The sequence below is a fragment of the Spermophilus citellus genome (assembly GCF_964194105.1).
Source record: "Spermophilus citellus genome assembly, chromosome: 3".
NCBI lineage: Eukaryota > Metazoa > Chordata > Mammalia > Rodentia > Sciuridae > Spermophilus > Spermophilus citellus.
Genome location: NC_138184.1, coordinates 158292825 through 158306455, shown reverse-complemented (window position 1 = coordinate 158306455; position 13631 = coordinate 158292825). Strand labels below are relative to the sequence as shown.

Below are 13631 nucleotides of genomic sequence, written 5' to 3'. Positions count from 1 at the left end.
GGAAGGGTATATTGGTATCCTGGCCCCTTCTTGTCTCCTTAACTTCCTGGCCTCCAATAGGCGAGCAGCTTCCTCTGCCATGTGATCTTTACCACAATGTTCTTCCTTGCCACAGTTCTGAAGGCAGTGGGGCCAAGTGACCATGGACTGAAATCTCTAAAACTGAGCCAAAATAAACCTTTCCTCTTTAAAAGTTTCTTTATCTCAGGTATTTTGTTGTAGTAATAGAAAGCTAACTTAACATTCCTGCCATCATCCTAGTTAGGATGACACAGTAGTACTCTCTCCCTACTTATTGCAGTTCTCTGTTTGGTCAGGAATGGTTGCAAGTTAGTCATCACAGTAGCAGCTCCTGCCTGCTGCAAGATATTTATATACAGGAGTACGCCATGACAGAAGTGCTGGAAATGTGGTGTCAGCTTACAGTTGCATCAGCCAAATAAGGACATTAATTTCAGTCTAATAAGAATCTCACCAATCACCAACTCAATTGGGGAGTGGTGTTTTGTTGTTGTTTTAGAGCATAGTTTCAGTTATATATTAATTGAAAACCTTAGATATTATGGGGAAAGTTAGTATTTGGAATCTTACATTGCTTGGATAAATAAACACTAAACAGGTCACCAGTTTTATGCTAGAGTTTATGGGCCTCACGGAAACAGTTGGGCTCTGCAGGAAGGCAAAGAAAGACCTACAGAATTTGTAAAACATTTTGTGTTGTAGTTGCTCCTGAGTAATTAGTTGTTTTTTCCTGGTAACCAAGCAAAGCTCAGATTTTTGTAAGTAATTTTGCATGCTATTACTCTGAAACTAAATGATGATTCTTGAGTTTGGGAAATTGTTGTTGCATGTGCCCTGTGCTTTTAACTTTCAATAGAAATGATTTAAACTGGATTTTAAAAGTTACTTCCTGAATCTGAAGAGGCATTGACTGAAATAGAATTAAAGAACAAATTACCATGATTCAAAGCTGCTTATTAGCTTTGAATTAAGTCCTGTTGTAACAATTCTGATTTTCTGGCAAGCAATATCAGTGTGAGTTATTTTTGTGGTATGATACCAAGCACCTGCAGGGAAAAAATAAAGCACAAAGCAATTTTTCATAGACAGCTATCTTTATTTGTGAGGATATTTATTTGTAGGTAGTGAAAAAATTCTTACATTCCCCAAACTCGGCTGTTAGCAATGATCTAAACTAGAAGAAACAAATTACTTACATGTTTCAGTCAAAGGTATCAGTGTTCTTATAAAAGGATGCCACTTTGGTCAATCTTGGTGAATAAGCAAATTTGCACCCTGGAGTCCGGAAGGAGGATTGAGTTAGTATGACCAGAATTGCTGGCCACACTGGTTCTCCAGCATTGGTTGTTCCCAGATGCCCTCATTTGGAGATGCCAAAGATAGAAACCACTGGGTGTCAAACAGCTGTGATTCCTGCTTTTCAAGCCATGTGATCTTATATCCATTTACTAACTGAATCATTTGCAGGCTCCTGGTGGCCACAGGCCACACCCAACTTAGGGTTCTCTGCCAGTTCTTTGTTTCTATTTGCATGTTGTTGCTTTTCATTAAAAAATATATTGAAATAGCATCTACTTGCATTGTGTCTTCACTCTGAAGAAATATTCTTTCAGAGCACTACTTAGCATAGGCTGTTTTAGATTTTTTGGAATCCCCTTCTAACTAGGTGGCAAGGTCAGTAGTTCGGAGATTTCATTAGCTGGACTGTTCCTCATGAGTCAGTTTTTTAGCTCTGATTTCCTAGCTAATCCTCTGCTTTGTTCAACACGGATTATGCTTCTGTATTGGATTTAAGCAAGAGCAGTCACATTCCTGAAGGGAAAGCTAAGGCTCAAGGATATTAAGTCAGAGATCCAAAGAAGCATGCGTCAGTCACCAAGCCTAAAATAGAAGCTATGTTTGTTTGGAGTGATGATCCTATGACATGACACAAACATTTTTCCTGGTCAAATATTAGTATTTAGGATAATAAATAATAGAGATGATAAGATATTAAACACGTTTAGGAGGGTTTAGAAAATCTGTGACCTTGCAGTTAATACTTTTGATCCTTGGTTTTACTGCAAAGTTAAAATTTATCTCTAACGTCCTTTTACTCTATTTGCTGCTGCCTGCTGCTGCTGCTGTTGGGTTTTTGTTTTTGTGTTTTTTTTCATTTGATTATCATGTCATGTCTTTCCCTTAGGAAGGTTACAGAAATGTATTTGGAATTAGGTATCTAATGTGGTTCAGTAGCATTTTGTTTAAAATATTCAAGAAATTATGTGTTCTTTTTAAAATTTTTTTGGTTGTAGATGGCCACAATATGTTATTTTTTATTTTTTATGTGGTGCTGAGGATAGAACCCAGTGTCTTACACGTTTGGGGCTGGCGCTCCACCATTGAGCTCCAGACCCAGCCCCAAGAAATTATGTGTTCTTGTTAATTAAATTTTCAGGAATGAAAACACTTTTTAGTTTTAACTCTGAAAAACCTTAAGGAAAAAATGTTAAAGATTAGTCCATGACTTTTTCAGCTTACTGGATTTCTTATCTAGGGTCCTGAGAGCATATTTTTCACAAGTACAGATAGGTTGTAGGTATTACTGGGAAATGGCTGGGTTTTAATATTTTATAGTGTAATTTAAGGTGTTTAGTAAATGGCTGACAATTTTTTCCAGATATTCTAAAGATTTATACCGCCCCCACCCACTGGATTTGGTTTTCTCCTAACTCTAATTATAATTTTCATTCTGTAGCTGGGTAATAAAGGAAAAAAAAATAAATATTATCAGGAAGTAAACAGTGTGTTGCCACCTATAGGCAGCTACAATATTTATTGCACTGACCTTACTGGAGTCCAAATAGATATCACATTAGCATTTTTCCCTTAGCCTTAATTCTGTTAGTGTACTTACTAACTGCCTCAAAAGTCTTTTCAGATGGGTTACACCCCTAAATAAATATTTTAGGTGTTCCAGCTTAACTAACAGAAGTCAAGGGCTTATAAATGTGGCACTGAATAGGATTGTTCCCTACCCTAAGGAATTTTCAGTCTGTTGAGGAAATCAAAGATGTCAGCCAACAAATGCAATGAGGTGCTGTAGATATTCTGATAGAATAAGAATGCTCAGCTGCCAGCCAGGGCACACAAAAAGTTCAGTTCTCTCATAAGAGATGGTTTGTGCTAAGTCTTTTGTTGTTGTTGTTTTTTAGAGTACTGGGGATTGAACCCAGTTGCTCTACCACTGGGCCACATCCCCAGCCCTTTTCATTTTTTATTTTGAGACAGGTTCTCATTGAGTTGCTGAGGCTGGCCTGAAACTTGCAATTCTCCTGCTTCAGCCTCCTGAGTCATTTGGATCATAGGCGTGTGTGCATCACCAAAGGCAGCTTGAAAAAGGATTAGGGAGGGTGTTGAATAGAAAATTAGCAGGAGGGAAGACCCAGTGATTTTGAACAGCAATCTGATTCTAGTTCTGCTATTAGCTAAATACATGATTTGGGGCATTTACCTGGCTGACCTCCAATGTCCTCATTTGTGGAGAGGATAAGGGCTGGACTTAAAGCAGGTCTAAAATCCTTCCCAGACCTAAAAACCTATGTTACCATGAAAGAAGAGTAAGCTTTTCAAGTCATTGAACTAGAATCTAGCAGCGTTCTCTCTACATCATCTAAGTTTACTAAGATTGTGTCCTAGAAACCCACAGTCAGCTAGTGGCTAAAGAATAGATTTGAGGGTCAGGACTCATGCCATTTTGAGGGAGAATATAAAGTTACAATGTTGTATTAAAGCCTCCTGCAACTAGAAAGGTCTCACAGTAATGTTTTCTTCTTTCAGAATGATTTTGGCCACAGCCAATCTTTATATTTATAGCTAGTCTTCCTGCACAAAGGATTTAAGGCATCTCACTGGAGCATGAACAGTGTCATAAAAGAGGAAAAATTTTAAATAGATTACAAAATAAAAAACAAGATCCAGGGGGAAATAGGTAGAACTGAGCAATCTAAGGAAGAGAAAAGAGTATAGGCAAATAAGCAGGGCATAAATAGTTGTAAAATTTTAGAAACTGGTCCATACATTTGACCATGAGCTTCCTGGCAAGAAAGCAAAAAGAATTAGAAAGTTGTCCATCAAAAGGGATATTTTCCTCTGGATAAGCAAAGTCAGACCCTTACTTGAAAACAGCATTTGTGGGTGGGTCTTTGTCTGCCTGTCTAGTTTCCTGATGCCTCTGGTTCTTGTGGAGTTCCACAGCCCAGCCCCTTGTTTTTAATGTCACTTTTTTTTCCAGGGGCAATGAATCATTCTTTCCAGGACACTGGATCTCGTGACATTCACGAAGATGGAAAGCTTTATGTCGTGGATTCCATTAATAACTTAAACAAACTAAACCTCTATCCTGCTGGATCACAACATCTTTTCCGTATGTGTGCCCCTGGTGGCTTGGTGGCCCTTCCTGGCATCCAGGCTGCCTAAAAATGGCAAAGGCAAAAGTGGACTTGTGGGTGTTGGGTAGGGGTTGGGGTGGTAGGTATAGCTTGGCATTGGAAATGCTATTTATCATTAGGCAGGTATTGCTTTTGTTCTTTGAATACCCATGGGATTATGAGCTTTCTTGGCTCCTAAGGAAGATTTGAACTCTTTAAAAATCCTGGAAAAATCTTGTGATGTTTCTGTCCCCGAGAAAGGTGAAGGCTGCTGAGCTGGATTCTCGAGGCTTGCTCATGCATCTGTTATCTGTTGTAATGCTTCTTAGTGACCACAGCTAGGTCCTCGATACTGCCCACCTTCCCCCCAGGGGTTTTGTTTCATAGCGTATTGCTGAGAAAATGCTCAACACATTCACCAGTTATAAAAATAGCATTAAAATTCTCTTGGGCAAAAGAATCAACTTCATTTTCTCCTTCTGAATTACAAATTGCCCAATTAAATAGTTAGAAAAATATTCGGGGTGGACAAAATCTGCTGAATACTAAATGTGTATGCTGCTCACTAAATATTATAAATGAGTTCTACCAGACCCTCTGAGCCCCTTCTTTTCTATCTTAAATGCTGATGTTTGAACCAACCCTAATGTGAATTGCTCACTTGCCTTTTGTTTTTTTTGTGTACTCCCAACTTACTATCCCAGTTTTATATCTATCATTCCCCTTCTAAATCATTTCTCAGTTTTTGGTTTTCTCATCATTTAAATGGGTTCAGGTCTTCATCATTTTTATTGCAGTCAATCTTAATAAAAGCGAGTGTGTGGGTGTCAATAAGGGGGATGATATAGGATGTACTTATAGGGCATGGGACTTAAGCCATTTGTTTATCCACAATCCAGGAGCACAATGTGTGGGACCAATTCAAAGTAGGAGAGCATACAAAAAAGTAATTCAATGATCTCCACTACCCCAGTTTTCATATTTCTTACTCAGTTTAATCTCAGAGCTGGTAGGGACCTAGGCCTTAAAAAGGTTACTGGATGCAGACAATTCAAGGTTTGGGTGAACCAAGCTATTTTATGAGCAGGTTGGATTCTCAGTTCAACTCAAAATATTGGAAAGAACCCTGATTTCAGAGGATATCCATCTTAAAAACAGTTTTAAGAAACCAAAAAATATCAGGACCACTTTTGTTTAAATGGGTGTAGGCATGCTTGATTATTCCTATAATAAAAGGGACTTCCTGGGAGACAGCCCAGAGTGTTCAATTTCCACCCAAGGCAGGTGGCCCACACCCAGCTCTATTTTGCTCCTGGGTTACTATGGGAGGACTATAGAGCCTCTGTCACTCTTAATCTTTCACTTCTTTATTCCCTCCCCCAAATAACAATCCATGTCCTGCTACTTCAGTACTAACACAGTCTTAAAAAAACTTTCCAAAGAGGCTTGATTAGTAGCTTACCCTTGCTCATTCTTTGAATACCAAAAGAGAGGAAGGTAAACAATTCCAAAAATTGTACCCATCCAAAGACATTCCTAACACATAAATCACTTTCCAGGACTGTCAGAAGGAAAATGGGTGTATTCATTACTCATGTCTCTAACAATGAGCTGCTGTTCCTTTCTGCTGACAAGTTGTGTGCTGAGGAGTTTTTGTCTTCACTGTTTTTGTTTGTTTCCTATTAGCTCTTGAAGAGAAAATCCCAGATTTTGGCACACGCTCAGGAAATGGGAGGCGGAGTCTCTTCTTTATGGGGCTGCTAATTGCACTGATCGTCAGCTTGGCACTGATTTTCTTCGTGATATTTCTAATAAGTAAGTACCACCAGCAGGGTTTTCATTACTAAGTGCACATGATGCATAGCTGGTTTTCCTAGTCAGTTGTTCAACTTTGCCCTTGGGATGAGTCAGTGCTTTCTGGAAGTCAAAGTTTCCCCTGGAAAACACAAGGGGAATGAACACCTCGAGTGAATCCCTTTGCTCAGGGATATGGTCCCTGGGGCACAAGCCTACTGCACAAGGGCACAGTGCTTGAAGGTCACAGACATGTATGCTAAATATTAATATAACATTTAAGTTTCTCCCTTGGGAAACCTAGCTACTCCATCGGGCAGCAGGGTCAGTTGGCTACCATTAAAATCAGATTTATTACATGTAGTCACACTCAGGGTTCAAACCCCATCTCAATTTCTCTCATTTGAATATCATCCAGAAATCAAATCAAAGTACCTGAGGTGATGTTGGGGCTGTGACCACAACAGCTGTTTCCAGGTTGACACTGACCAGGCTGGTGTCTGCTCCTATTATAACCTTCTCTGTTTGCTCTTGGCCTGGGATGCGCATGTTAGTTGAATGGTGACACCAGCTTTCCCACATCACCTCCCAGCCTAGAGACCCCCTGAGCCATCAGTGCTGTCTGGCTCTCTGCCTTGGGTAGGGGAGAGGTGCAGTTCCATCTGCCATGCTGTCCCATCCTTCTGCATGTGGTCCCTCCCACAGAGCTCCCCAGTTTCCTCTCTCAGCTCATCTCTGTGTACTATCGTTTGTAATTGTTCAGTTCTTTCCCAGATTCCTGAAGAATGCAAGGACCTTTAGGGGAGGAGGTCATCTTTGACACTTTTGCCTGGATCCTCCACCCTGTCATTTCTTCTGCCCTTTCATGCTTACAGCCTTCAGTGATTCTGAATGAGAAATGGGATCTCATCTTTGGATTGTCTCTTGAGTTTATTCAGGAGCTGAGGAGGTGGAGTTAGAGGTGATGAGAGGAGGAAAGTGGGCAGAGTGCACCATCCTTGAGTTATATCTAACCTGTCTTCTTCCCCAACAAGGCCTTCCTCCTTCCTCCTTCCTGCCTCAAGGTCTTTAGCCTCAGGGGTTGGGGTTGGGGCTGGTGGGGAGGGGTGATATTTAATTGCTTCTCTCTCACCCAGCTGGTGCCTTGTGCACTTAGAAGCTAGCATGTAAATTATTACAGTAATTGTGAACTAGCTACCAATTGGTAGCTACCAATTGTGGGAGGGTTGGCCCCTGAGCCTGCAGGGTCAGGAAGAGCACCTGGCTTGCTATTTTGACATGTTATTCCAACATAAATTAATGTCCTGCCTGCCACCTCTGACAGGGGTAATGACCCTGTTAAACTAGTAAGGAATTTTGGTTATGTCTCTAGACAAGTGAGCAGACCATAGGAAATTCTCTTTTCTGTGGGGTAAGAGGCAAGATTAAGGGAAATGATAGTAACAAATGCTCAAAACCTTCTAAAATCTGTATAGCTAGCATAGGATCCATTATTATGCTGGAAATGAAGCTTAATATACCCAAGGTCACATAGCTAATAAGAGCCAAATTGGGGCTTAAAAATACTTTCTGATATCAAACGCTATGCTCTTTCCTATTCTTCTTGTTTAAATAGGATTCTTTTTATTTGCCTTGAGCATTTTATATTGAGGAAAAAGTCACATTAAGTAAGAAACCAAAAGATAATGTGAATTGTGTCTCTTTATTGGACAATTACTCAGTGCTATACATATGATTATCTTAAGACTTTACTCTATCCCTCAAGGTGGGTTAATTTCCTCATGAAAGACTAAGGCTCAAAGATATCACCTCTCCATGTTCATGGGGCTTACAGAGACAGACCTGGGATTCAAACCCTGGCCTGTTGGGCTCTAGAGCTCCTGTGAGTTCCACTGCCTGAGATGCAATAAGTATAAAATCTGCTTGTGGTTTTCAGATACACCTTAATCCAGTATTACACCAGAGTTGGCAGAGGCATCTGTAAATGAACTTGATCTGTCCTTATCTTTAATAGGAAAACCATTTTTGCTGCCCTGGGATTCACTGCAAATGTGTATTCTTTTTAAAATTTTTTTTAGTTGTAGGTGGACACAATATGTTTATTTTATTCATTCATATGTGGTACTGAGGATTGAACCTAGTGTCTCACATGTACTAGGTGGGCAATCTACTGCTGAGCCACAACCTTAATCCCACTATTTAATTGAAGTGAGATAACATATTCTTTATAACTCTGGCATTGTGACACAAGAGAATTAAGATTATTATATACTGATTACATTCTTATTAAACCATTGGGCCTTATGTTTTTGTTATAATCTCTGCACTAACGAGGAATAACAGACAGCAAGAATACATTACTATGGATTCCTATCTGCCCATGGTAGCAAGAGTAGCCAAGCAGCATATTCCACAGAATGCTAGTTCCATGGGATAAGTGTTGCCTTTTTGGAAAAAATAAAATAAGAGGGGGGTGTCTTCGTGGTCAAATGAGTTTGAGAACTGTTGGCTTAGGTAATGTTCAGGGTGTTTCTTTGCTTCCTGTGCAGAAGCATCTCCAAGGGGCAGGTGGGCATATATTTTTGCTCTGACTCTTTTATACATGGAACCCTTTCTCTTTTTATGGAATTTATTTCAGGACTGGTGCACTGTGGAACAGAGGTAGGCAAGCATGGTTGCTCCTTCCTTCTGGGTTTGGGCTATGTAGAAGGGTTGCGAGAGGAGAAATTATTTCATATGTCATGGATTTGTTTCAGTCTCACACTTTCCCCAGAAGCGAGTAGCAGCTCTGCCTAGCTGAGCAGCAAAGCTCAATTAAGACACTTCTCTCATGTCTTGGACCATGTTTCATCCAATGTAATTTTTCAGACATGAGCAAGAAGTAAGCACAGGGCAGCCAATTTGCCCCAAGGCTGGGAGGTGAACCTCTAACAGCTAGTTTATCAGCCAAGCCCAGCAGCATGTTATCAACACTATTAGGTCCCAGAAGATAGTTTTGAGGAAAAAAAATGCCTGAAATGGAAATGTTAAGGAGTTCAAAGATAAAGCATTGATTCTGTGCAGCATTTCTTAGAAAGGTTAATTCCAATTAACAGACCTCAAAGGTTTACATTCCCAGCTTACTATACTGCAGGGGTTCTGTTTATTTGGAAAATATTGTGCTCTATTCTCAGGAGTGATCTGAGGGGAATGATTAAACATTCATTATGAGTTGGTAATTTAGAATCAACAGACATGTCAAAATAGGCTGGAACCCAGAGAATGTCATTTTCCAAATGACGAGCAAAAGCCCTTTCCTGAGAATGGGCCTGGAAATGCGGCAATATAACAATCGCTTCTGGATAAATAATCAGGCACATTGGCAGTTTTCTTTGATTTCTCATAGACATATCTTTCTTAGCCAAAACCTGGGTGGAGCTACCAGGGGTGGTCTAGACTGGCACTAAGAGGTTGTAAAAATAATTCATTTAATGTGCACCTTCACTCTTCTCCAGTTTCTCTCCTGGGTTTCTGGAATCCATGGATAATGGAACAGGGGGTTTGCCAAGAGTGCCTCTCAGCACTCAGATGAGCCCTGGTGGAACATACTGGAAACCAGTATAACACAGTCTGTTTTCCATTTTCAAGTTCAAACTGGAAACAAGATGGATGATGTGTCCAGAAGACTAACAGCTGATGGAAGGGACATAGATGACCTAAAGAAAATCAACAACATGATCATAAAGCGACTCGACCAACTGGACTTGGAGAAGAATTAGAGAAATGATTTTCCAAGGGCATCAGCAAACACGTGGAGCTCCTCACTTTCCTGGGGTGCACTGGGTCAAGGGCTGAGAAAGGGCAATGGATTATCTGATCATTAAAACCAGCCAGGAATATGAGCAACTCCTAGGCAAGCTTTAGGACAGCAGCTAGAAAGGGTTGGGTAGGTCTCAGCCTTATTTTCTGGTAGGGTGCTCCAGCTTTAATGGGGTTAGGGTGGTTGGCTAGCATGCAGGAGAATCAACAGAAACCAGGAATTCGGCTTTGTATATACAACTTATCTTACTAGAGGAGTTTGGTGTAGAATAGGTTCACTGTCGATGAAAGTTTGACGCCATATGCCTGTGCAGATTCCTGTGAAAGCCTGAGAGATTCATTCAATTACCTGAGCAGAAGGGAACTAGGTGATGGCTTTCGTCAACAAAAGACATTCTTAGGTCATCAGGCTTTGACTATTTCCCCAGGGTCAGTGATGGGCAGGCTTCAGAGTTGATTGCTGTCAGTGATTGCTGGTGGAAACATGGGTAGGAGTTATGTGAGTATGGTGGGGCCAGGAATCAACAGAGAAAGCCTGATTAATAACTGGTGTTTACTGAGTTTCTTCTATGTGTGAATCATGCTACTCTAGAGCCATTCTAGTCTCATGGGGACTAGGGAGATGTAGTTTTATGGAATTAGGTAAGATACATTTACTTTGTTTCTCATGAAAAAAGAAGCCCTTCAGTACCCTGCTCATTAATTTGGAGGAAATCTGATAAGTTTGTGGCCTTTGCTAAACTACAGTAGGAAATTATATACTTAGAATATTTGGAAACTATCTTCTTATAGCAAAATAAGACACATGGTATCTGACATAAAAGAGGGTGTGAAATAAATGAGTCTAAAAAGCATGGGTCTTTTTATTTAGTCTAAATACATGTACAAGTCAATTGAAAATTGTATTGCAACTCTGTCATTTTAAGTTTCTGAATTTGTTTACCCAGTTTTGCACTCAAAAACATTTGTACTGTGTATATTCTTTTTCTTAAAGTTCACAGGAACCATGCAGAACATTTTCAAACCTAAAATTTGTATTTGTGGAACAACTCTTATTGAGCTGTTGATAGGGTGTGGCAAAAGTCATTTGTTATCTGTTGTATAGCTGTTTCAGGAATCACTGGGGATCTGATACAATGACCCTTAAAAATATTTATTTCTTAGCCAGGCCCAGTGGCACATGCCTGCAATCCCAGCCGCTAAGGAGGCTGAAACAGAAGGATTGTGAATTCAAAACTAGACTCAGCAAAAAGCAAGACACTAAGCATCTCAGTGAGACCCTGTCTGTAAATAAAATACAAAAAGGGCTGGGGATGTGGCTCAGTGGTCAAGTGCCCCTGAGTTCAATCCCTAGTACCCATCCCCCCAAAATACTCATTTCTATCTGTTTGCTCTTATTATGCCCTTTTCCATTTCTGCTTACCCAATGTACATATATTATGCTCAATAATAAATGATCATTTAAAAAATATTTTATGATATTAATGTAGCTCAGAAGTAGAGCTACATTCCCAGCCCTTTTTATTTTTTGAGACAGGGTCTCTGTAAATCACTATGGTTGGCTTCAAACTTTGATTCTTCTGCCTCAGCTCCCGAGTAGCTGGGATTATAGGCATGCACCACCATTCCCAAATATAAATGATCTTCATTTTAAAAAAATTATCATTTTAGCAAAATGAAGAAGTGGATAAATCACTTTGTTCACCTTTTTGGATCTTCACTGTCCTGCCTGGATTGCATCATGACACCTTTGACCCTTAGTCTTGGAAACTTCATCACAGCTCCTGTATTTGTAATCACAAATTAACTCCCACTGAACATATTTAAAGTATTGGCTGGCTACATGTATCTTTTTTTTTAAGACAATAATTTTATTTTTCAAGTCTATGTGCTGTTATCAAATCATGCATACCGTTTTCAAATCACACAGCCAATTTTACAAGTCACAAAAAATAATTTGGCTTGGCAAATTTACAGGCTCTCATTTTTCTTATTGAACTAGAAATTTTCTATGAGTTCTTGCTATGGATGAAAATGTCAAGGGCTTTCTGAGATTTCCTGACAGTACTCTGATGAAATTTTATTCCATTTATTTTATCTTCTTAAGTTGCTGCCTCTTACACTGCTATTGTTTTACACAGTGCCCCAAACTGGCTGAAATAGTTTTTCTTCCACTGAATTAGTTTTGTTAAGAAGTGATTTTTAGCAATTTTAGAAGCTACATGGACATAATCACATTATAGGTCCGTGTTAAAACGTCCCAGGCATCCTAACAACTCTCATGACGGGAACAGCTATTGCTGGTACATTTCTGGTGGGTGTGATTAGAGGGGATGTGACCCCTCTGAGCAGCCCGCCTACTACACTCTTCTTTATCATAACTTTTTATGCAATATATTTCTAACTTCAAAATTCACTGGGGCAAAGAGTTTTTTCTTTGAACAGTTGTCTTAGGATATGTGAGGCTATTGACTATAGTAAAATGATAATAACACTAAGAATTCATAGGCTGTAGTCTAGTCCTAACTTTGCATGATGGCTATAAAATTTGAGCAAATAAAAATTTCTTTGGGCCCTAGTTTGCCCACCTGAGAAATTAAAGGCTTGGGCCCTTTCATTTCTCATATCCCTTTCTGAATATTAGCTGTCTATCTCCCGGCTGTCTTCCTTTTCTTTTGTCTCTTCTCATGTGGAAAGATATAAAGAGATGTTAGTGAGGCAACTGGACAATAGTGACCTCACAATTGACATTCTTCTCATAGCCTGGGCAACTTCTTGTAGTACAATGGAAGAAACAGCTACCCAGAAGGAAAAGTGGTTTGGGAACAATGACAAGGAAAATATCCCCAAACACCAAAGGAACACTTTCGCTCAACAAAACAGGAACAAGTGATAATGGATAGCTTAATAAGAAAACTTGGGTGGAAATGTGCTTGTGCTTAAATGTTGGGCACTGAGGACATTGAACAAAAGGACAACAAAGGAATTGTCATGTTAGGTTCCTTTTTTTTTTTTTTTAAAGAGAGAGAGAGAGAGAATTTTTTAATATTTATTTTTTAGTTTTCAGCAGACACAACATCTTTGTTTGTATGTGGTGCTGAGGATCGAACCTGGGTTGCATGCATGCCAAGCGAGCGTGCTCCCGCTTGAGCCACATCCCCAGCCCCATGTTAGGTTTCTTAATAAGTTATATTGCAATGAACACAGAGGCAAACCCTAAATGCTCCTAAAAAAAATCACCTGAATGGGAATAGATACAAGCACATAGAGAAAACATAGGGAATGTGCCCTCAAGAATATCAAACTAGCTGCTATGTGCAAACATCGTCCTTTTTTTTCTATTTCAAAGATAGAACCTCGAGAATGAGTTTGTTCTTATATCTCATCTCAAAAAACTAATAATTTTTTTCCCAAAAGATGGTATACACCAAGTTAAAGACAGGGTATTATAAATTTAGAATAATTGGTGGAACATTACAGAAATATAGAACCTTTAGGATTAGTTTATGGTAATGGCTTTGATGCCACCTTGGATCAATACTGAACACAGTTCCATCTGTAAAATATTTAAAGGTGATGGCTGATTTATTAATGGAAGCAATTTTGTCA

The 13631-nt window shown here is 39.5% G+C and overlaps 1 protein-coding gene across 1 annotated transcript; it reads left to right on the top strand.

Moving 5' to 3' along the window:
- The first annotated feature begins 457 nt into the window (after positions 1-457).
- Positions 458-11327, top strand: LSMEM1 (leucine rich single-pass membrane protein 1). Its single transcript, XM_081284583.1, has 4 exons — positions 458-779; positions 4295-4426; positions 6117-6245; positions 9852-11327. The coding sequence occupies exons 2-4, from the start codon at positions 4300-4302 to the stop codon at positions 9980-9982; spliced, it is 387 nt and encodes a 128-aa protein (XP_081140709.1). The 5' UTR covers positions 458-779; positions 4295-4299; the 3' UTR covers positions 9983-11327.
- Positions 11328-13631: the final 2304 nt, after the last annotated feature.

Excerpts from the sequence above, each read along its gene's own strand:
- LSMEM1 (XM_081284583.1), top strand. The coding sequence starts at position 4,300 with ATGAATCATTCTTTCCAGGACACTGGATCTCGTGACATTCACGAAGAT. Across the intron at positions 4,427-6,116 it reads TGGATCACAACATCTTTTCC|CTCTTGAAGAGAAAATCCCA; the intron begins GTATGTGTGCCC and ends GTTTCCTATTAG. Across the intron at positions 6,246-9,851 it reads CTTCGTGATATTTCTAATAA|TTCAAACTGGAAACAAGATG; the intron begins GTAAGTACCACC and ends TCCATTTTCAAG.